Raw genomic sequence first — 21,140 nt, 5'->3', positions numbered from 1 at the left:
AAAAGGGCAGGTTTAGTTTTGCAATGTTTATTATTTTAGTTTAGTTTATTATTTACATTTTCTTAGTGTTACCTGTCCTTCAATAATAAAGAACCGTTTTAATTAAAAATGTCACACGTTCTTTTGCACTCAGTTATTAAGTAACCTAGTGAAAGTACGGCCCCTGCTGTAACCCATAGCTACTGATCAGGTTTTGGATATTTCATTATTATGAATGTTTTCTTGTTTACAACTTACATTGGTTAATGTGCTTATTTCTTCATATATCATGTATGCAAATATCATTTTCTTAAATAAAACCTTTTTTTGTATAAAAATTTAATAGTCAAAAAAATACATTAAAAGCTATTTCAATGTTAGGTATAATCTAAATATGTACCACATTTAAAAAGAAAAAAAGCTTTATAGTGTTCTTGTTTAATTATTATGGAAATTGTACTTTCATTTCTATGCTTTTGAATCGCGGCACTTGGTTAACTGGCCTTAGGCCCTGTCCAAATAAGTGCTGTCACTTCCTCCTCATTGTCCTGGACAGTACCTCCAGGCTCTCCTGCTGTAGAAACTTACACCTATATTTAGAATTCTCATTCCCCTTCTGCAGATAAAACAGACCATGCATAGGATAATCGCTTCATAATCAATTACTATTTGTCTTTGCAGAAAGTGAGTTTTTCTTTATTGATCTTGACTTAAAACTGTCCAAAGTGGCTCCAGAAGGCTGGAAAGAAGACACTAAGAAGAAAGGGAAATCTGCGGTCAACTTTACCTTATATTTTCGTGTTAAGTTCTTTGTGGATGATGTCAGCTTTATACAGTAAGTAAATTTTTCGGTTTCCCTAAATAAATGAAAGTATAATTAGCTCTTGTTTCCTAGTCTTGGTGCTGAAAATATTTTGGAGATTTTCATATTGAAACAATCACCCCCCCCCCTTTCCTACCCCAGTTAGTTTTCACTATACCTACTGATTAGCCAATAGCAGGAACTGTCTTGATCAAACACCACAGTTACACCAAGCAGGCATTCTTGCCTTCTCTATATGGACGCTTATTGCATCTGTAGAGTCCAAGGATAAACCATGATTCATTTAGTTTGAAGCCATTATTTCAGATGCATGTCTTATTAAGATACAAGCAACAATTTTGGCCAAGCACTTCATGTCTAGCACAATAGGATATCATCTCTATGTAGAAAAATTCAAAAGTTACTGATGATTGATTCCAATTCTTCCTTATCTTGAAAACTGGTATATATGTACCCGGGATCCCAGTGGTTTTATGGACCATACATCAATATAGAATCCTCATCAGTATCTCAGTCAATCTGATATAGCCTCACCAGTGAACCTCAAAAAATCACCAAAATATACTCTCATAGTGTAAGTCTGATATTAATTTATTGCACATCTTAAAAGAGTATCCAAAACATAATGCAAATGCATAAAACCTCAGAAGAAAGTACTGCAACTGGAACCTTAAAAGTCCCAGGAAAAACACCTCAACGTTCGAGATGGTAAGCCTTCCCTGGTCCCAAAATAGTAGCAGCCCCTGTACTCCTGGTCAGACTTTGTGAGTCTATAGTTATACCCCTTCTAGCCAATCACCAATTGCTAAAGGTGGGTCTATTCAATGTGTGTGTACATATTTGGGTGGCAGGGATCAATTTGGGGATTTAGCTGCACCCTTCTCTGTGCGCAGGAGGGAACCTTTTCTGGGGTTGGGCTTGAAATGCCGATCCTCGGGATGCCGGCGGTCAGAATACCGACCGAATACCGACGGGGGAAGTAAGTATACCCCCTAAACCTAACTCCCTCTTTCCGCATCCTAACCCTAACAGGGGAAGCCTGAACCTAACTCCCCTCCCCTGGTGTACATAAACCTAAAAAGTATGTGAAATACCCAGGGGTACATGGATAAAAAGCAAACAGAATTAGATCTTTCTGACCTTAAAGTACAGAGAAATATTACATATATGCAAAGACCTTGAAGGAGACCTTAATTTGATTTGTTTTAATGTATAACTAGATAAAATGGTATTAGGTTTTATATTTGTTCACTGGCAAAGTCAGCATAAGGTCTATTTAATAAAAGGCCTTAGACGGGAACTATCCCTAAATAAAAATAATACTAATAATAATAATATTAATGATATTAAAGTAATACCTGCGTACTTTACCAGTGGCTTAGATTAATAATAGTAAGTGTAAATGTGTTATCACTGACCAGTGTGTATTTACTGGTCCTTTGTTTTATGAGTAATACACTAATTGGTGCAATTCAGTTAAGCACAATTTGTATTACCGATAAATGAGAGCAAATAGAAGCAATGTTTTCTGTACCATGTGTGCAGAAGGACATAGCATATTGCTCCAGCAGGACTCTACTAAGCTCCTAGCAGGGCCATCTTAACATATAGGCACTTTGGGCAGCTGCCAAAGACCCCACAATTCTAGGGGCCTTCGAGCAGAGGAGGGTGGTGGTCACACAATCTTGGCAACGAGGCAGCATTCTCTACTTGCCTCCCAGCCTGCAGCCAGACAGTGAATTGTTGTCAGCATACTGATTGGTGGCTGTCTGGAGCTATTCACCAATCCAGAGTGCCATTTACTGTGTGGAAGAACGTGGAGAGACAGTGCAGGACTGCAGGAGGGGCATGTTATGATTTTTTTTTATTGGTTTCCATGAATGGGTGGCTAGGGGCCCCAATGCATTGATCTGCCAGGGGCCTACAATTCCGTAAAAGGAAGCCCTGGCTCCTAGTGGTTTAATGTTGAATGAGCTAAATTATAGACATCGTAAACTATGTTGTGTATTTGTTAAGTGAACATACAGTGGCTCGTGTACTTTTATTTTTATTCTGCATTGTTATACATTTATATGATCTATGAATAATGTGTTACTTCTGTCTGGCCAGGCACAGCCTCACTTGCCACCAGTATTACCTGCAGCAAAGGAAGGAGATTCTGGAGGAGAGGCTACATTGTGATGATGAGGCAGCCTTGCTCCTAGCATCCCTGGCTCTTCAAGCAGAGTACGGAGACTACCAACCAGACGTACGTGCTTATTAATAGTTTTCATTGTTTGTGTATGAAAAAAATTGACTGTGCTTCAGATTTATAAATAGTCATCACATATAATTTAAGTATACTGTAAATGTGCAAGGAATAATCCTAATTATTTATCTAAAAATAGAATTAACCTTTTTACATATCATAGTGAATTTGTAATCTTGGTAAACTTAATGTGAGTGTTGTGGGATGTGTACATACTGGCCAGGTTTGTTTTCTGGTTGTCTGTATGATGTTGCGCAAAGGGTCACCTGCTTGCTATTATAATAATCCCACAGCGCTTGCTGACAGCTGGGCAGGCTAGGGCTATAAAGTTATAATGATGTCTGCAGTGATGCAAATTGTGCAGTCATAGGATCACACAGATGATAATTAGAAAGTGATAAGTAAAATGGTAATCGCCACTAGTCATTATCATCTATAGAATCCTGACCTATCTGTCTTGGGACAGAATCACAAAACCATACTATTTAAATCCTGTATTATGCAACAGTTGATCCTTATAAAAAATTATGTATGTTGTAAATCTGAAATATCATTTGCTATGGATTTTAATACTCAGTTTTGTTTAAGATTAAAATGTATTTCTCTAGCATACATAAGGGATATTAGGGGAAACTAGTACGATGGGTTATAGACTAGGTCCAAAGGAGCCGGTGCACTTTAAATTTCTTCAGCTGGGTGTGCTGGCTCCTCCCCTCTATGCCCCCTCCCACAGGCAGTTTAGAAAAAAGTGCCCTCAGGAGAGGATGCACATCTCTGCAGCTCCAGAGAGTTTTCTTCTAAATTTTTATTATTTTCGGTATGCTGTCTGGGCAACAGCATACCTGCACCGTGGGAGTTGGGGGTGCAGAGTCACTTCTCTGCTGCGGGGGTTGTTGTTCAGCGGGGCACTGCGCCTTGGCTGTCACAGCCGCAGCACGCCGCGCACCCCTAACGCTTCCTGAAGGTGACATCGGTGGTGGGTACAAACCGGGGACCCCGCTATGGGGTCCCCCGGTTCAAAGTGCGGCTGACCACGGGCGTGGTATACGGGACCCTTCCGGGGGGGGGGGGGGGGGGTCCCACTAAGATCCCACTAAGATCCCACTAAGATCCCCCAAAGAACCCCCAAAGATCCCCCATGTGGAGCTGGCACAAAAGGCTTGACTAGCACTTGTGTGATTTAAGCTAAATAAGAGACTTTGCCAGTATAATATATATATGTAACTCCGGCGCCATTGGAGGGGTCGGAGCTACCTCAGAGTGGGACCTGAGGCGTTTTGGCGCCTTCCTCTGCTTACTGCAACCATATGCAGCACACACAGTGCTTCCTGACTCCTCAGCCACGTTGGATATCTGGTACAGGGTGTAGCAAAGGAGGAGAGCCGCTTGTGTACACTATCCTGATCCTATTTAGGACTAAAATTGTTAGTGTTTACTGTATTTTAAGGAGCTGACAGCCTCACTGGTGCAGTTCAGCTCATGGTGTGCTGGTGTCCTTCTCTCTCTGTGTCTCCTCTCACATACAGTAGGGCAGGCTTGCATGTGTCTGTGTGTATGTGTCTGTTATTGTGCTTACTGTGAAACATGGGTAAACACAAGCTGTGCAGTGTATGTCACACTAGATTCTCTCCATTATATACTGATTCTGTTTCATGTGAACAATGCAGTCAGTCTTCACAAAATCAGTGAAGGGGCTGGGGTAGAGGGTCCAAAGCCCCACTGGTTAGGTTTTCTCAAGACTATGTCATCCCAGCTCACTGCTAATGTGCAGAAAACTCAGCTACTACAAAAAGCTGTTGCTGATTTAGCTGCTAGGGCAGATGCACAGACCCCCCTCTCTCATGCAGGACCACAGAAGCGTGGGTTACCTGCTCTACTATCTGACACAGATGATGATATACAGGGGATGACCTGGATCCCCACTTAGTGGGAATCCCGATTCTGCTCAGGTTATTGAACCCCTCATTTTGGCTATAAGGGACGTGTTAAAGCTCCCTCTAGAGGACGCTGCGTCACAGCAGTCGTTTTTGTCACTTTCTCTGACTCTACAGAGTTAGATGACTTATTTAAACAGGCCAGGAAAAATCCAGACAAAAAATTCCAAGTGTCCAAAAAGTTTTTGTGCACTTTCCCATTTGATCGTGAAGGTAGAAAATTTTGCGAGTAACCCCCTGGGGTGGATGTCTCAGTCTTTCACATGTCTACAAAAGGTGGTGCTGCCTGCTCCGGGCTCCTTTACCATGAAGGATCCTGGGGATAGAAAGATAGAGACTACACTAAAGTCTATATACACAGCAGCCGGTATATCACAAAAGACCGGTCATTGCGGGTTGCTGGATGACCCATGCCATTCATTCCTGGGCCTCTCGGGAGATATGCCCTTGGTTACTTCAATGGTAAGCCTCCTGAAGCAAATTCAGGACACTACCCATGTTCTCTGTGATTCCCTCAAGGAGATGGGGAACATTAATGCTCAGACTTCTGCCATGGCAGTGTCGGCGCGCAGGGCCTTGTGGTTGCGTCAGTGGATTGCGGACGCAGAATCCAAACATAGTGAAGAATCCCTTCTCTTTTCTGGGGAATGGCTTTTTGGGATTGAATTGGATACCTGTATTTCCGGCGAGACGCTCCTATCCGGGGCCGTCTGTCCAGTCCTGTCGGTCTCACAGATTTCAATCGAAGGCCAGAGGTGCCTCCAGTGCGGCGAGGGGTAGAAGAGGTAAGTCCAGAAAACCTGCAAGCACCAGTTTTCAGGAACAGTCCACCGGTTCTGCTTCCACTAAGGCCTCAGCATGACGGTGCTCACCCACCCTCGAGGTGGGAGCTCGACTGCGTCACTTCATTTACGTCTGGGAGACTTCCTGCCAGGATACCTGGGTCAGAGAGCTTGTTTCGCAGGGCTACAAGCTGGAGTTCGACAGTAGTGTCCCCCCACAATTTTTCAAATCAAGCTTACCAGCTATGCAAGTTACGTTGCAACAGGCTATCCGAAAGTTGGTCCAGTCCCACGTCATTGTTCCAGTACCACTACCGCAATGCGGCAAGGGGTTTTACTCAAACCTGTTTGTGGTGCTGAAGCCGAACGGTTCGGTCAGACCCATTCTGAATCTGAAATCCTTGAATCCTTATTTGAGTGTGTTCAAGTTCAAGATGGAATCCCTGCGAGCAGTGATTGTGTGCTTGGAAAAACAGGAATTTATGGTCTCCTTGGATATCAAGGATGCCTTTCTCCATATTCTGATATGGCCACCTCATCATTGCCCTGCTGGACAATCACTTCCAATTCCAGGCACTGCCCTTCGGCCTGTCCACAGCCACGAGGGTATTCATGAAGGTGGTGGCGGAGATGATGCTTCAACTCCGGGTCCAGGGGGTCAATGTGGTCCCTTATCTGGACGATCTTCTGATAAAGGCAAGATCCAGGGAGCTTTTGTTGCTCCATATCGACTGCACCATCCATCTTCTGTCAGACCATGGGTGGATCCTCAAATTACAGAAGTCCCACCTGGAGCCAACTCTGAAGCTCCTGTTCCTGGAGATGATGCTGGATACTGTGGCCCAGAAGATGTTTCTACCAGAGGACAAGGTGAAAACACGTCAGGAGATGGTCCGCATGGTGCTCTGACCGACTCGAGTGTCCGTACATCTTTGCATAAGATTGTTAGGAAAGATGGTTGCCTCGTACGAGGCGATCCAGTATGGGAAGTTCCATGCCAGAACGTTTCAGTTGGATCTCCTGAGCAAGTGGTCCGGCTCACATCTACAGATGCACCGGATGATTCAGCTGTCACCTTATGGCAGGATTTCCCTCCTGTGGTGGCTACAGTCCTCCAATCTCCTGGAAGGCCAGAGTTTCGGGATTCAGGATTGGACCCTCCTCACGACGGATGTGAGTCTGAGAGGATAGGGAGCTGTCACCCAAGGGGCCCAGTTCCAAGGCAGGTGGTCAGCCCATGAAAGCCTCCTTCCAATCAACATTCTGGAACTTCGGGCGATCTACAATGCTATGCTTCAAGCCTCTCCTCTGCTCAAGGATCACACAATCCAGGTACAGTCGGACAACGTCATGGCGGTGGCGTATATCAATCGACAAGGAGGGACAAAAAGCAGAGCCTGCATGCGACAGGTGTCAAAGATACTCTTCTGGGCGGAAAGAAATGCAAGAGCCATGTCCGCAATCTTCATTCTGGGTGTGGACAACTGGGAAGCGTACTTCCTGAGTCATCAAAATCTCCAACCGGAGGAGTGGGGGCTCCACCATCTGGTGTTCCAGCAGATCATCGACCGGTGGGGTTGCCCACAAATAGACATGATGGCTTCTCGTCTCAACAAAAAATTTCCCTGGTATTGCTCACATTCCAGGGACCCTTAGGCGAGGGCAGTGGACGCACAGGCGTCGCCTTGGCCGTATCGGCTAGTCTACCTGTTTCCTTCGATCCCATTGCTCCCAAGGGTGTTAAAGCGAATCAGGAATCAAGGTGTCCAGGCAATTCTGATTGCCCCGGATTGGCCTCGGAGGGCGTGGTACGCGGATCTTCTGGACATGTCCGTCAAAGACCCTTGGCCTCTACCACTCAGAAGAGAATCTTATTCAAGACCATTCGTCCACACGGACTTACAGCGACTTCGTTTGACGGCATGGTGGTTGAGCGGAACATCCTAGCTCACAAGGGTCTTTCCAAGAAGGTTATTGCTACCATGGTTCAGGCCAAGAAACCTGTGACGTCAAAACACTACATCATATCTGGAGGAAATTTGTCTCTTGGTGTGAGGAATGAACGTATCCGCCTGCAGAGTTTCACTTGGGACGTTTCTCACGTTTCCTGCAAGCTGGTGTGGATAAGGGCTTACGTCTGGGTTCCATTAAGGTCCAGATTTCATTTCTCTCAATTTTCTTTCAGAAGAAATTGGCAGTGTTGCCAGAAGTTCAGACCTTCTTGCAAGGGGTGCTCTACATACAACCTCCTACGGCACCCTGGGATTTGGATGTAGTGTTGGAATTTCTACAGTCCTCCTGGTTTGAACCTCTGATGGTGGTAGAAGACAAGTACCTCACATGGAAGACGGTGATGTTACTGGCCCTGGCTTCTGCTCGACGTGTCTCGGAATTGGGGGCCTTATTGTGTAAAAGTCCGTACTTGGTCTTTTACGAGGACAGTGCGGAGCTCTGGACTAGACAGCAGTTCCTGCCGAAGGTTGTCTCCGCGTTTCACCTGAATAAACCTATTGTGGTACCGTCCAGTTCTGACGCTTCTGTTCCTCCGAAGGCATTGGATGCTGTGCGTGCCTTGAGGATCTACAGATGTAGCCACCTTTATCTTGAGTGGCCGCGGCGTTTGTCCCGTTCGACCATACGCAGCGTACTGTGGCGTAGCGAGGCGCGCCTAGCCACAGAGAGGCTATCTAATCGCACGGAGACAGACATTTGACGTTTTGCGTTACCTTTACGTGTAATACCTGCGATCAGCCACCAGATGTCGCTTTTTACAATCACCACTGCGCATGCGTGTGGTCTCCCGTAAAATACAATACTGACATACATAATAAGGACTACTTTACTAAGGCGTCTCATTACGCTGCATACAGTAAATACTGTACTCATTACGCTGCATTATTTAATACAGTACTGTATATACAGTACGACACCGACGCAAATACAGTAGTACAGCATACAGTATATGATCCATCTACAATACTTTATGAATACTGTATGTGAGCGTCCAAGTCCCGCAGACAAAACACAGTACTGTAAAACCAGTAGTGTACACTGTCGCAAATGGATGTGTGTTACAAGTTCACTATTGCCTCTCAAGATTAGGAATTTTCTACAGTATGTTATCGTCCTAATCCCGTAGCCATTACAGCATAATCAAAACCAACGGATTTATACATTTGTCTGCGGCGAAGTGGTGAAGTGTTTCGCTTCCTATACTCAGAGTCCAGGGTTCGATTCCTTAAGTACGAATGCATGTTACTGTAGTTTTTTTCAGACACTTTATTATTTTTTTTATTCACATACTGTAAACCAGGGCATACAGTAGCTGCATGAGCGGTTCTATGCGATCGAGTCCGGTGTACCATAATGTGCAGGTTCTATGCAGGTTAAGGTTCTATGCTCCGTACACAGTACACATACAATTCTGTAGCTGGGCAGACTGAATAGAAATGGCTACCACCTATGACTCCTTGCCCCACAGAGGCCCTAGGCTACGGAGCAAGTAATAGTCCAGATTGTACAAACTATGGGGCAATGCTGAAGGAGCGTCACAATCCCGTAGCTAAAATACACAGTATGCATATTATGGTACACCGGACTCGATGACATACTGTAGCACACTGGCAAAATGGCCGCCGCCCCTGAACCCTTGTGCAGGTTATGGGGCAATGCTGAAGGAGCGTCACAATCCCCTAGCCAAAATACACAGGGGAGGGATAAGCTACTGTAGGATTGCATACAGTATTACGGTACACCGGACTCAATCGCATAGCACACTGTCAAAACGACCACTACCCATGAACCCCCACCTCCTGAACCCCCACCTCGTGGCAGGCAGCAGTTGGGTATGGAATGAGAAATGGCATAAGCTGTGCAGGCTACGGGGCGATGCTGAAGGAGCGTCACAATCCCCTAGCTCGCATTTGTAAAGCACGGTGTTTTCCTCCGCCTCCGGCTAGCCTGCTGCCCTTCCCCCATGGGAGCCTGCACAGATCATGCAGTAGATAGGGAGGGAATGCAAATGCTGGTCATGTGCAATACACAAACGCCCACTGTAGTACTGTTTTGCTCACTTACAGTACTGTACTGTAGGTTGCATTTAGCGTAAAGAATCGCTCCTGCAGATGTACTTTGATTTACTGTACAGTATGTGAAACCTGTGTGCATCCTTCCATTGGATGTACTGTATTGGAGAGAAATTTTTTTTTTTTAAAGTGAATGTCACGGGAACACATTAAAAATAAGGTTGGCACTTCCTTCCCATTGGTGTTGGTTTACAGTATGCCGTAGTGTACTCGGACGCTCATGTAATTGCATTTCAAAGGCACAGTATTTTCCATCGTCTCCCCCCTACCCCCATCGCCCTTCCCCCCTGGGGGCCTGCACAGGGAGGAAATTCAGGTCCTGTGCAATACACAAACGCTGAAGATCTACAGTACTGTTTTGCTCAGTTGGTAGCGTCAGAATACACTCATTTCATTCCCGCTGTTTAGGTGCATTTAGCGTAAAGAATCGCTCCTGCAGATGTACTTTGATTTATGTGAAATCTGTGTGCATCCTTCCATTGACTGTCTTACAGTGTAAATAAAATAATACAGTGCATTATTACAGAAAAAAAAAAAAAAAAAGAAAGAAAGAAAGCACATCAGGTCTCGAACCCTGGACCCCCAGCGAGGGAGGTGGGAGCCTTCACCCCTAGCCCACGACGCCTCATGAGAGATTTCCAATTTCATGTGTGAAAGTACTGCAAACAGCGGCCGGCCCCCGCCCCATTGCTGTTGGTTTATGCCTTAGAGGACTCGGACGCTCGCATTTGTAAAGCACGGTGTTTTCCTCCGCCTCCGGCTAGCCTGCTGCCCTTCCCCCATGGGAGCCTGCACAGATCATGCAGTAGACAGGGAGGGAATGCAAATGCTGGTCATGTGCAATACACAAACGCCCACTGTAGTACTGTTTTGCTCACTTACAGTACTGTACTGTAGGTTGCATTTAGCGTAAAGAATCGCTCCTGCAGATGTACTTTGATTTACTGTACAGTATGTGAAACCTGTGTGCATCCTTCCATTGGATGTACTGTATTGGAGAGAAATTTTTTTTTTTTAAAGTGAATGTCACGGGAACACATTAAAAATAAGGTTGTCACTTCCTTCCCATTGGTGTTGGTTTACAGTATGCCGTAGTGTACTCGGACGCTCATGTAATTGCATTTCAAAGGCACAGTATTTTCCATCGTCTCCCCCCTACCCCCATCGCCCTTCCCCCCTGGGGGCCTGCACAGGGAGGAAATTCAGGTCCTGTGCAATACACAAACGCTGAAGATCTACAGTACTGTTTTGCTCAGTTGGTAGCGTCAGAATACACTCATTTCATTCCCGCTGTTTAGGTGCATTTAGCGTAAAGAATCGCTCCTGCAGATGTACTTTGATTTATGTGAAATCTGTGTGCATCCTTCCATTGACTGTCTTACAGTGTAAATAAAATAATACAGTGCATTATTACAGAAAAAAAAAAAAAAAAAGAAAGAAAGCACATCAGGTCTCGAACCCTGGACCCCCAGCGAGGGAGGTGGGAGCCTTCACCCCTAGCCCACGACGCCTCATGAGAGATTTCCAATTTCATGTGTGAAAGTACTGCAAACAGCGGCCGGCCCCCGCCCCATTGCTGTTGGTTTATGCCTTAGAGGACTCGGACGCTCGCATTTGTAAAGCACGGTGTTTTCCTCCGCCTCCGGCTAGCCTGCTGCCCTTCCCCCATGGGAGCCTGCACAGATCATGCAGTAGACAGGGAGGGAATGCAAATGCTGGTCATGTGCAATACACAAACGCCCACTGTAGTACTGTTTTGCTCACTTACAGTACTGTACTGTAGGTTGCATTTAGCGTAAAGAATCGCTCCTGCAGATGTACTTTGATTTACTGTACAGTATGTGAAACCTGTGTGCATCCTTCCATTGGATGTACTGTATTGGAGAGAAATTTTTTTTTTTTAAAGTGAATGTCACGGGAACACATTAAAAATAAGGTTGGCACTTCCTTCCCATTGGTGTTGGTTTACAGTATGCCGTAGTGTACTCGGACGCTCATGTAATTGCATTTCAAAGGCACAGTATTTTCCATCGTCTCCCCCCTACCCCCATCGCCCTTCCCCCCTGGGGGCCTGCACAGGGAGGAAATTCAGGTCCTGTGCAATACACAAACGCTGAAGATCTACAGTACTGTTTTGCTCAGTTGGTAGCGTCAGAATACACTCATTTCATTCCCGCTGTTTAGGTGCATTTAGCGTAAAGAATCGCTCCTGCAGATGTACTTTGATTTATGTGAAATCTGTGTGCATCCTTCCATTGACTGTCTTACAGTGTAAATAAAATAATACAGTGCATTATTACAGAAAAAAAAAAAAGAAAAGAAAGAAAGCACATCAGGTCTCGAACCCTGGACCCCCAGCGAGGGAGGTGGGAGCCTTCACCCCTAGCCCACGACGCCTCATGAGAGATTTCCAATTTCATGTGTGAAAGTACTGCAAACAGCGGCCGGCCCCCGCCCCATTGCTGTTGGTTTATGCCTTAGAGGACTCGGACGCTCGCATTTGTAAAGCACGGTGTTTTCCTCCGCCTCCGGCTAGCCTGCTGCCCTTCCCCCATGGGAGCCTGCACAGATCATGCAGTAGACAGGGAGGGAATGCAAATGCTGGTCATGTGCAATACACAAACGCCCACTGTAGTACTGTTTTGCTCACTTACAGTACTGTACTGTAGGTTGCATTTAGCGTAAAGAATCGCTCCTGCAGATGTACTTTGATTTACTGTACAGTACTGTATGTGAAACCTGTGTGCATCCTTCCATTGGATGTACTGTATTGGAGAGAAATTTTTTTTTTTTAAAGTGAATGTCACGGGAACACATTAAAAATAAGGTTGGCACTTCCTTCCCATTGGTGTTGGTTTACAGTATGCCGTAGTGTACTCGGACGCTCATGTAATTGCATTTCAAAGGCACAGTATTTTCCATCGTCTCCCCCCTACCCCCATCGCCCTTCCCCCCTGGGGGCCTGCACAGGGAGGAAATTCAGGTCCTGTGCAATACACAAACGCTGAAGATCTACAGTACTGTTTTGCTCAGTTGGTAGCGTCAGAATTCACTCATTTCATTCCCGCTGTTTAGGTGCATTTAGCGTAAAGAATCGCTCCTGCAGATGTACTTTGATTTATGTGAAATCTGTGTGCATCCTTCCATTGACTGTCTTACAGTGTAAATAAAATAATACAGTGCATTATTACAGAAAAAAAAAAAAAAAAAGAAAGAAAGAAAGCACATCAGGTCTCGAACCCTGGACCCCCAGCGAGGGAGGTGGGAGCCTTCACCCCTAGCCCACGACGCCTCATGAGAGATTTCCAATTTCATGTGTGAAAGTACTGCAAACAGCGGCCGGCCCCCGCCCCATTGCTGTTGGTTTATGCCTTAGAGGACTCGGACGCTCGCATTTGTAAAGCACGGTGTTTTCCTCCGCCTCCGGCTAGTCCTCCATTCCCATTATACATTAGCGAACTCAGACGCTCATATATTTTAAAAGCACGGTGTTTATACATTGTACTGTACATTCTTCCTTTTACACAATTACTGTAGTTGCGTCTCCATACACATACAGTACTGTACAGTACTCCATACTTTTTCCACCGCCTCCCGTTACGCCTACAGTATTGCCAGAGCTGTAGATCAATCCGCCGCTATACTGTACGATCGAAAGTACTGGATTAGTGGAGCATTAGCGACACAGTGGTGGAGATGTGTAATGCATGATGAGTATCTAGATCGCCTCAACGCGCCTGCCTGTGATGAAACTCAGCTATCGCATTAGCGTGACTAAACGCCCGTCTCGGCGGAGAAACAGTCAAGATAAAGGTGGCTACATCTGTATGTCAAGCGCACGGCTCGGGTCAGAAAAACGGATTCCTTGTTCGTGCTCTATGATGCGCAGAAAAAGGGTTGCCCTGCTTCAAAGCAGTCCATTGCTCGTTGGATTAGGCTTACTATCCAACAGGCCTATGTGTCGGCAGCCTTACCTGTTCCTAAGTCTCTGAAGGCCCACTCTACAAGATCAGTGGGCTCTTCCTGGGCGGCTGCTCGTGGAGTCTCGGCCTTGCAACTATGCCGAACTGCTACCTGGTCGGGGTAGAACACCTTTGTGAAGTTCTACAAGTTTGATACCCTGACCAAAGAGGATACCCAGTTTGGGCAGGCGGTGCTGCAGCAGTCTCCACACGTTCCTGCACGTTCTGGAAGCTTTGGGGCATCCCCATCATACTAGTTTCGCCCAATGAATACAATGAGACCGCGCTAATACTTTGAAACAAATTTATATATCAAAAAAATTTAGCAATACAACATTGGTATACGTAAACCGGCCGGTTATAATTTATACATAAAATAAAAAATTAAAACTACCTATCGCTGACTGTGAGCCATTCTCCAAATAACTAAAGTTTAGATACAAATTAATGTTAGTATATTCCGGTGTCTCCCAACACAACTTTAATTGTTTAGATCTCAGTCTTATTTACTCTTAGCCCGTAGTTATTCCAACTTGAATTCCATGTGCATAAATGGTAAATGGAGTTTTAATACGGCATACAGTTATTGCCACAACGGTAGGTAAGTCAGACACACATGAATAGCAGCATAGGATCCTTAATTGTATACCATGCGATATACTTATTTTAAATACCTCTCCCCCATGGCTGTGAGGGTATTAAGGACTGGTAACTTTTTCTCCGGAATCCCGAGCAGGGAATGCACTCCTGTTTATTCTCCCCTTAGCACTGGGGTGGAATACGTGATAGCTGGCCGGCTCAAAGGGGTGTGTCTCCTGCAGGTGAAAGCAGCTGACTGCGGCAACAATGTCCAGTCCTTATGCAGACTGCAGCAATGATGTCCCGTCCTTACAAACGCGTTTCTCCGCCTGTGGACCCTTATCGGCGGCTTCCTCAGTGTAGTTTCGCCCAATATCCCTTATAGATGCTAGAGAAAATAGGATTTTAATACCTACCGGTAAATCCTTTTCTCGTAGTTCATAAGGGATATTGGGCGCCCGCCTCAGTGCGTTGACTTTTCTGCAGATTCTTGTTCTATAGTTACCTGTTCAGCTGTTGTTGTTGCCAGCCGTTGCTGGTTGTTCTATGTTAGTGGTGTGCTGGTATGTAAATCTCACCACCTTTTGTTATCATGTTCCTTCTCTCATATATGTCCTTTCTCTTACGTCCTAGAGAATGCTGGGGACTCCAAAAGGACCATGGGGTGTAGACGGGATCCGCAGGAGACAAGGGCACTTTAAGACTTTAAATGGGTGTGAACTGGCTCCTCCCTCTATGCCCTTCCTCCAGACCTCAGTTAGATTCTGTGCCCAGAGAGACTGGACACACACTAGGGGAGCTCTCCTGAGTTTCTCTGAAAAGACTTTGTTAGGTTTATTATTTTCAGGGAGACCTGCTGGCTACAGGCTCCCTGCTTCGTGGGAGTGAGGGGAGAGAAGCAGACCTACTTCTTCTGAGTTCAAGGGCTCTGCTTCTTAGGCTACTGGACACCATTAGCTCCAGAGGGTTCGATCACTTGGTGCGCCTAGCTGCTTGTTCCCGGAGCCGCGCCGTCAACCCCTCACAGAGCCAGAAGATAGAAGCCGGGTGAGTATTAAGAAGACAAGAAGACTTCAGTGACGGCAGAAGATTTCAGTACTGAGATACCAAGCAGCGGTCGCGCTGCGCGCCATGCTCCCACACACACATACGGCAGGGCGCAGGGGGGGCGCCCTGGGCAGCATGATTACTGAAGTTTTTACAATATGACTGGCAAAAATATATATGTTGGAAGTGCCTAGGCACCAGATATAGCCCCCCCCAGTATAAATATTTTAAGTTTGAGCAGGACTACAGCGCGCCAGTGAGGGGGCGTGGCTTAGCCCTCACAGCTTACCAGCGCCATTTTCTCTTCACAGGATGCAGAGAAGCTGGCCCGGACCTCCACGGACCTCCACACTCCTGCAGAAGTAACAGGGTGCAAAACGGGGAGGGGGGGGGGAACAGTAAATTGGTGCGATTATCCATTGATAAAAACAGCGCAAACAGGTCTGAGGCAGTGTGTATTTGCTCTCAGTACCGGGATAGGCGCTGGGGTGTGAGCTGGTAAACTCCCTCTGTGTGTCTCTAACAGGCTTTCTGTGGGTCTGTCCCCTATAGCCAGTGTGTTGGTGCGTGTCGGTACGTGTGTGTCGACATGTCTGAGGCTGAGTGCTTCTCCCCGGAGGAGGTTACTGTGGGGGCGGATAAGGCGCTGGGAGTGACTCTGTCGGCACCGCCGACTGCTGATTGGGTGGATATGTTGAGTACATTGAATGCAAATGTGGCGTTATTGACTAAAAGGCTGGATAAATCTGATTCTCAGACACAAACATGGAGGAAATCCATGGAGATCGCCTTGTCTCAGGTCCAGACCCCCTCAGGGTCACAAAAGCGTTAATTTACCCAGATGGCGGATACTGGTACCGATACGGACTCTGATTCCAGTGACGACTATAGTGAGGCCAGTTTAAATACGAAACTGGTTAAGAGTATTCAGTACATGATTGTGGCAATTAAGGACGTTTTACATATTTCAGAAGTGCCTACTGTTCCTGATACAAGGGTTTGTTTGTATAAGGGTAAAAAGACGTTTTCCCCCTCTCATGAGCTGAACACTCTTTGTGAAAAAGCTTGGGAATCTCCTGACAAAAGGTGGCAGATTCCCAGGAGAATTCTAATGGAATATCCTTTCCCCTCTGATGACAGGGAAAAGTGGGAGTCATCTCCCAATGTGGACAAGGCTCTATCACGACTGTCCAAAAAGGTGGCGCTTCCGTCTCCTGACACAGCTGCCCTAAAGGACCCTGCGGATCGTAGACAGGAAACTACCTTAAAATCCATTTATGTCACTACGGGTGCGCTGCTCAGACCTGTCGTGGCGTCGGCATGGGTGAGTAGTGCTATTAGTAAGTGGGCAGATAATTTGACATCTGACATGGATACCTTGGATAGGGATATCATTCTTTTGACTCTCGGTTATATCATGGACGCTGCAGCTTACCTAAAGGATGCGGCGAGGGATATTGGCCTCTTGGGATCAAGGTCCAATGCCATGGCAGTCTCGGCCAGGAGATCGCTGCGGATTCATCAATGGAATGCTGATGCCGACTCTAAGAAAGCTATGGAAGCTCTCCCGTATAAAGGTGGTGTCTTGTTTGGCGACGGCCTCGCTGATCTGGTCTCTACAGCTACAGCGGGTAAGTCATACTTTCTTCCTTATGTACCTGCACAACAGAAAAAGACGCCGCATTATCAGATGCAGTCCTTTCGGCCTAATAAATACAAAAAAGGAAGAGGGTCGTCCTTCCTTGCCTCAAAAGGTAGACGAAGGGGAAAAAGGTCGCCTGCTGTGCCAGGTTCCCGGGAGCAGAAGTCCTCCCCAGCTTCTGCCAAGTCCACCGCATGACGCTGGGGCTCCTCTACGGGAGTCCATACTGGTGGGGGCGCGTCTCCGACTCTTCAGTCAGGTCTGGTTTCACTCGGGCCTGGATCCTTGGGTGTTAGAAATAGTGTCCCAAGGGTACAAACTGGAGTTTCAAGACGTGCCCCTCCACCGATTGTTCAAATCAGCCTTGCCAGTTTCTCTCAGAGAAAGGGAAGTAGTGTGCGCTGCGATACAAAAACTGTGTCAACAGCGTGTCATTGTCACGGTACCCCCCTCTCAACGGGGAGAAGGGTTTTATTCGAGCCTGTTTGTCGTACCAAAGCCGGATGGCTCGGTCAGACCGATCCTGAACCTAAAATCCCTCAATCCATTTTTGAAAAGTTTCAAGTTCAAGATGGAATCTCTTCGAGCAGTGATCTCCAGTCTGGAAGGGGGGGATTTTATGGCGTCAGTCGACATTAAAGATGCCTACTTACATGTCCCAATCTATCTTCCACATCAAGCTTTCCTGAGGTTTGCTGTTCAGGATTGTCATTACCAATTTCAGACGTTGCCGTTTGGTCTTTCCATGGCCCCGAGGGTCTTCACCAAAGTAATGGCGGAAATGATGGTGCTCCTACGCAAGCAGGGTGTCACAATTATCCCGTACTTGGACGATCTCCTGATAAAGGCGAGATCAAAGGAACAGTTGCTAAGAAACGTGGCGCTCTCCCTGACAGTTCTACAACAACATGGTTGGATCCTAAATTTGCCAAAGTCACAGTTGATGCCGACGACACGGCTGTCTTTCTTAGGCATGATCCTGGACACGGAACTACAGAGAGTGTTTCTCCCAGCACAAAAAGCTCTGGAAATCCAGAACATGGTCAGGGAGATACTGAAACCGGCAAGAGTGTAGATTCATCAATGCACTCGGGTGTTGGGGAAGATGGTTGCAGCCTACGAAGCCATTCCATTTGGCAGGTTTCATTCCCGGGTGTTTCAGTGGGACCTGTTGGGCAAGTGGTCCGGGTCTCACCTGCACATGCACCGGAAAATAAGCCTATCTTCCAGGACCAGAATATCTCTCCCGTGGTGGCTTCAAAGTTCTCACCTCCTAGAGGGACGCAGGTTCGGGATCCAGGATTGGGTCCTGGTGACCACGGATGCAAGTCTCCGAGGCTGGGGAGCAGTCACACAGGGAAAAAATTTCTAGGGAAAATGGTCAAGCCAGGAAGCTTGTCTACACTTAAACGTTCTGGAATTAAGAGCCATATACAACGGCCTTCTACAAGCGGAACACTTTCTTCGAGGTCTACCTGTCCTGATTCAGTCGGACAACGTAACAGCAGTGGCGTACATAAACCGCCAGGGCGGAACAAAGAGCAGAGCGGCGATGTCGAAGGCCACAAGAATTCTCCGTTGGGCGGAAAAACATGTAAGCGCTCTGTCAGCGGTCTTCCCTCCGGGCGTGGACAGCTGGGATGCAGATTTCCTCAGCAGACACGATCTCCATCCAGGAGAGTGGGGTCTTCATCAAGAGGTTTTTGCAGAAGTGACAGGTCGTTGGGGAATTCCTCAAATAGACATGATGGCGTCTCGCCTCAACAAGAAGCTTCAGAGATATTGTTCCAGGTCGAGGGACCCTCAAGCCAGTGCAGTGGACGCCCTGGTAACTCCATGGGTGTTTCAGTCGGTATATGTGTTCCCTCCACTTCCACTCATTCCAAAAGTCATAAGGATCATAAGAAGAACAAGGGTTCAGGCGATACTCATTGTTCCAGATTGGCCACGGAGGGCCTGGTATCCGGATCTTCAGGAATTACTCATAGAAGATCCCTGGCCTCTTCCTCTCAGAGAGGATCTGTTACTGCAGGGGCCGTGTGTCTTCCAGGACTTACCGCGGCTGCGTTTGACGGCGTGGAGGTTGAACGCCAAATCATAGCTCGAAAGGGTATTCCCGGGAAGTCATTCCCACTCTGCTTAAAGCTAGAAAGGAGGTTACGGCGAAGCATTATCACGGTATTTGGAGAAAGTATGTGTCTTGGTGTGAATCCAAGAAGGCTCCTACGGAAGAGTTTCAGTTGGGTCGTTTCCTCCATTTTTTGCAGGCAGGTGTGGATGCAGGCCTAAAATTAGGTTCCATTAAAGTGCAGATTTCGGCCTTATCTATTTTCTTTCAAAAAGAATTAGCCGCTCTTCCAAAGGTTCAGACTTTCGTGAAGGGAGTACTGCACATCTTTCCTCCGTTTGTGCCGCCTGTGTCACCATGGGACCTTGACGTGGTGTTGCAATTTCTTATGTCACACTGGTTTGAACCTTTGCAAAAGGTTGAGTTGAAATTTCTCACTTGGAAAGTGGTCATGCTTTTGGCCTTGGCGTCCGCAAGACGGGTGTCGGAATTGGCGGCTTTGTCTCACAAGAGCCCCTATTTGATTTTCCATGTGGATAGAGCGGAATTGAGAACTCGTCAACAATTTCTGCCAAAGGTGGTTTCTTCGTTTCACATAAACCAACCTATTGTGGTGCCTGTGGCTGCAAAAGCTTTGGCTGATTCAAAGTCTCTCGATGTAGTCAGAGCTTTGAAAATGTATGTCGCCAGAACGGCTCAAATTAGGAAATCAGAGGCTCTGTTTGTCCTATATGCTCCCAACAAAATTGGGGCTCCTGCTTCCAAGCAGACTATTGCCCGCTGGATCTGTAATACGATTCGGCATGCTCATTCTACGGCTGGATTGCCGTTACCGAAGTCGGTGAAAGCCCATTCTACCAGGAAGGTGGGCTCATCTTGGGCGGCTGCCCGAGGAGTCTCGGCGCTTCAACTTTGCTGAGTAGTTACTTGGTCGGGTTCAAACACTTTTGTTAAGTTCTACAAGTTTGATACCCTGGCTGATGAGGACCTCATGTTTGCTCAATCGGTGCTGCAGAGTCGTCCGCACTCTCCCACCCGGTCTGGAGCTTTGGTATGAACCCCATGGTCCTTTTGGAGTCCCCAGCATCCTCTAGGACGTAAGAGAAAATAGGATTTTAATACCTACCGGTAAATCCTTTTCTCCTAGTCCTTATGGGATGCTGGGCGCCCGTCCCTGTCCGGACTGTTTTTGCAGTAGTATTGATGGTTATTGCTTCTGTTACACAGAGGTTGTGTATCGGTTATGTACAGCCTGTTGCTGTTTTTGGTTCATGCTGTTAACTGGTATTGCTTAAAAGCCATGTTGTACGGTGTGTTGTGGTGTGAGCTGGTATGTATCTCACCCTTGGTTTAACAAAAGTCCTTTTCCTCGAATTGTCCGTCTCCCTGGGCACAGTTCCTATAACTGAGGTCTGGAGGAGGGGCATAGAGGGAGGAGCCAGTTCACACCCATTTAAAGTCTTAAAGTGCCCATGTCTCCTGCGGATCCCGTCTATACCCCATGGTCCTTTTGGAGTCCCCAGCATCCTCTACGGACTAGGGGAAAAGGATTTACCGGTAGGTATTAAAATCCTATTTTTTCCTTCGGGCAAGTTTTTACATATAACTGCCTGTGGGAGGGGGCATAGAGGCAGGGCCGGCTCTACCATTAGGCAGCTTTAGGCGGCTGCCTAGGGGCGCCAGCTCCTGGAGGGCGCCACTGAATTCATCTAGCAAAAAACTGAAGGATGTCTCTGTATGCGGCCTCCTCCTTTTACACTGCGCTGGCTGCTGCTGCGGGTCTAATCAAGTGCAGCTACCACTATCAGGCTGTACCACATAGTGCCTGAGCGCTTCCTCTGTGCCGACATGAGTAACATCAAGTCATGTGAAGGCGCATAGGATGCGGATGTAACTATGGCTACCGAGGGGTACCCCATGGCTGCTCCTCATAGCCCTGATGCATCTCCTGCAGGGGGGTTGCAGGTTAGGGGGCACCGGGTTGAAGCTGG

The 21,140-nt window shown here is 46.9% G+C and overlaps 1 protein-coding gene across 7 annotated transcripts in view; it reads left to right on the top strand.

The window, feature by feature from the left end:
• Positions 1-21,140, top strand: part of PTPN13 (protein tyrosine phosphatase non-receptor type 13) — a 538,713-nt gene that overhangs the window by 332,647 nt on the left and 184,926 nt on the right. For all 7 annotated transcript variants that reach the window (XM_063919874.1, XM_063919871.1, XM_063919870.1 and 4 more), the window contains 2 exons: positions 661-814; positions 2,912-3,050. In XM_063919874.1, the coding sequence (XP_063775944.1) occupies positions 661-814; positions 2,912-3,050 (293 nt within the window). The remainder of the gene's footprint in view (positions 1-660; positions 815-2,911; positions 3,051-21,140) is intronic.

This window comes from Pseudophryne corroboree, chromosome 1, assembly GCF_028390025.1.
Source record: "Pseudophryne corroboree isolate aPseCor3 chromosome 1, aPseCor3.hap2, whole genome shotgun sequence".
NCBI lineage: Eukaryota > Metazoa > Chordata > Amphibia > Anura > Myobatrachidae > Pseudophryne > Pseudophryne corroboree.
Note: the sequence above shows the minus strand (reverse complement) of the source record. Positions and strands in the feature narration are given on the sequence as shown.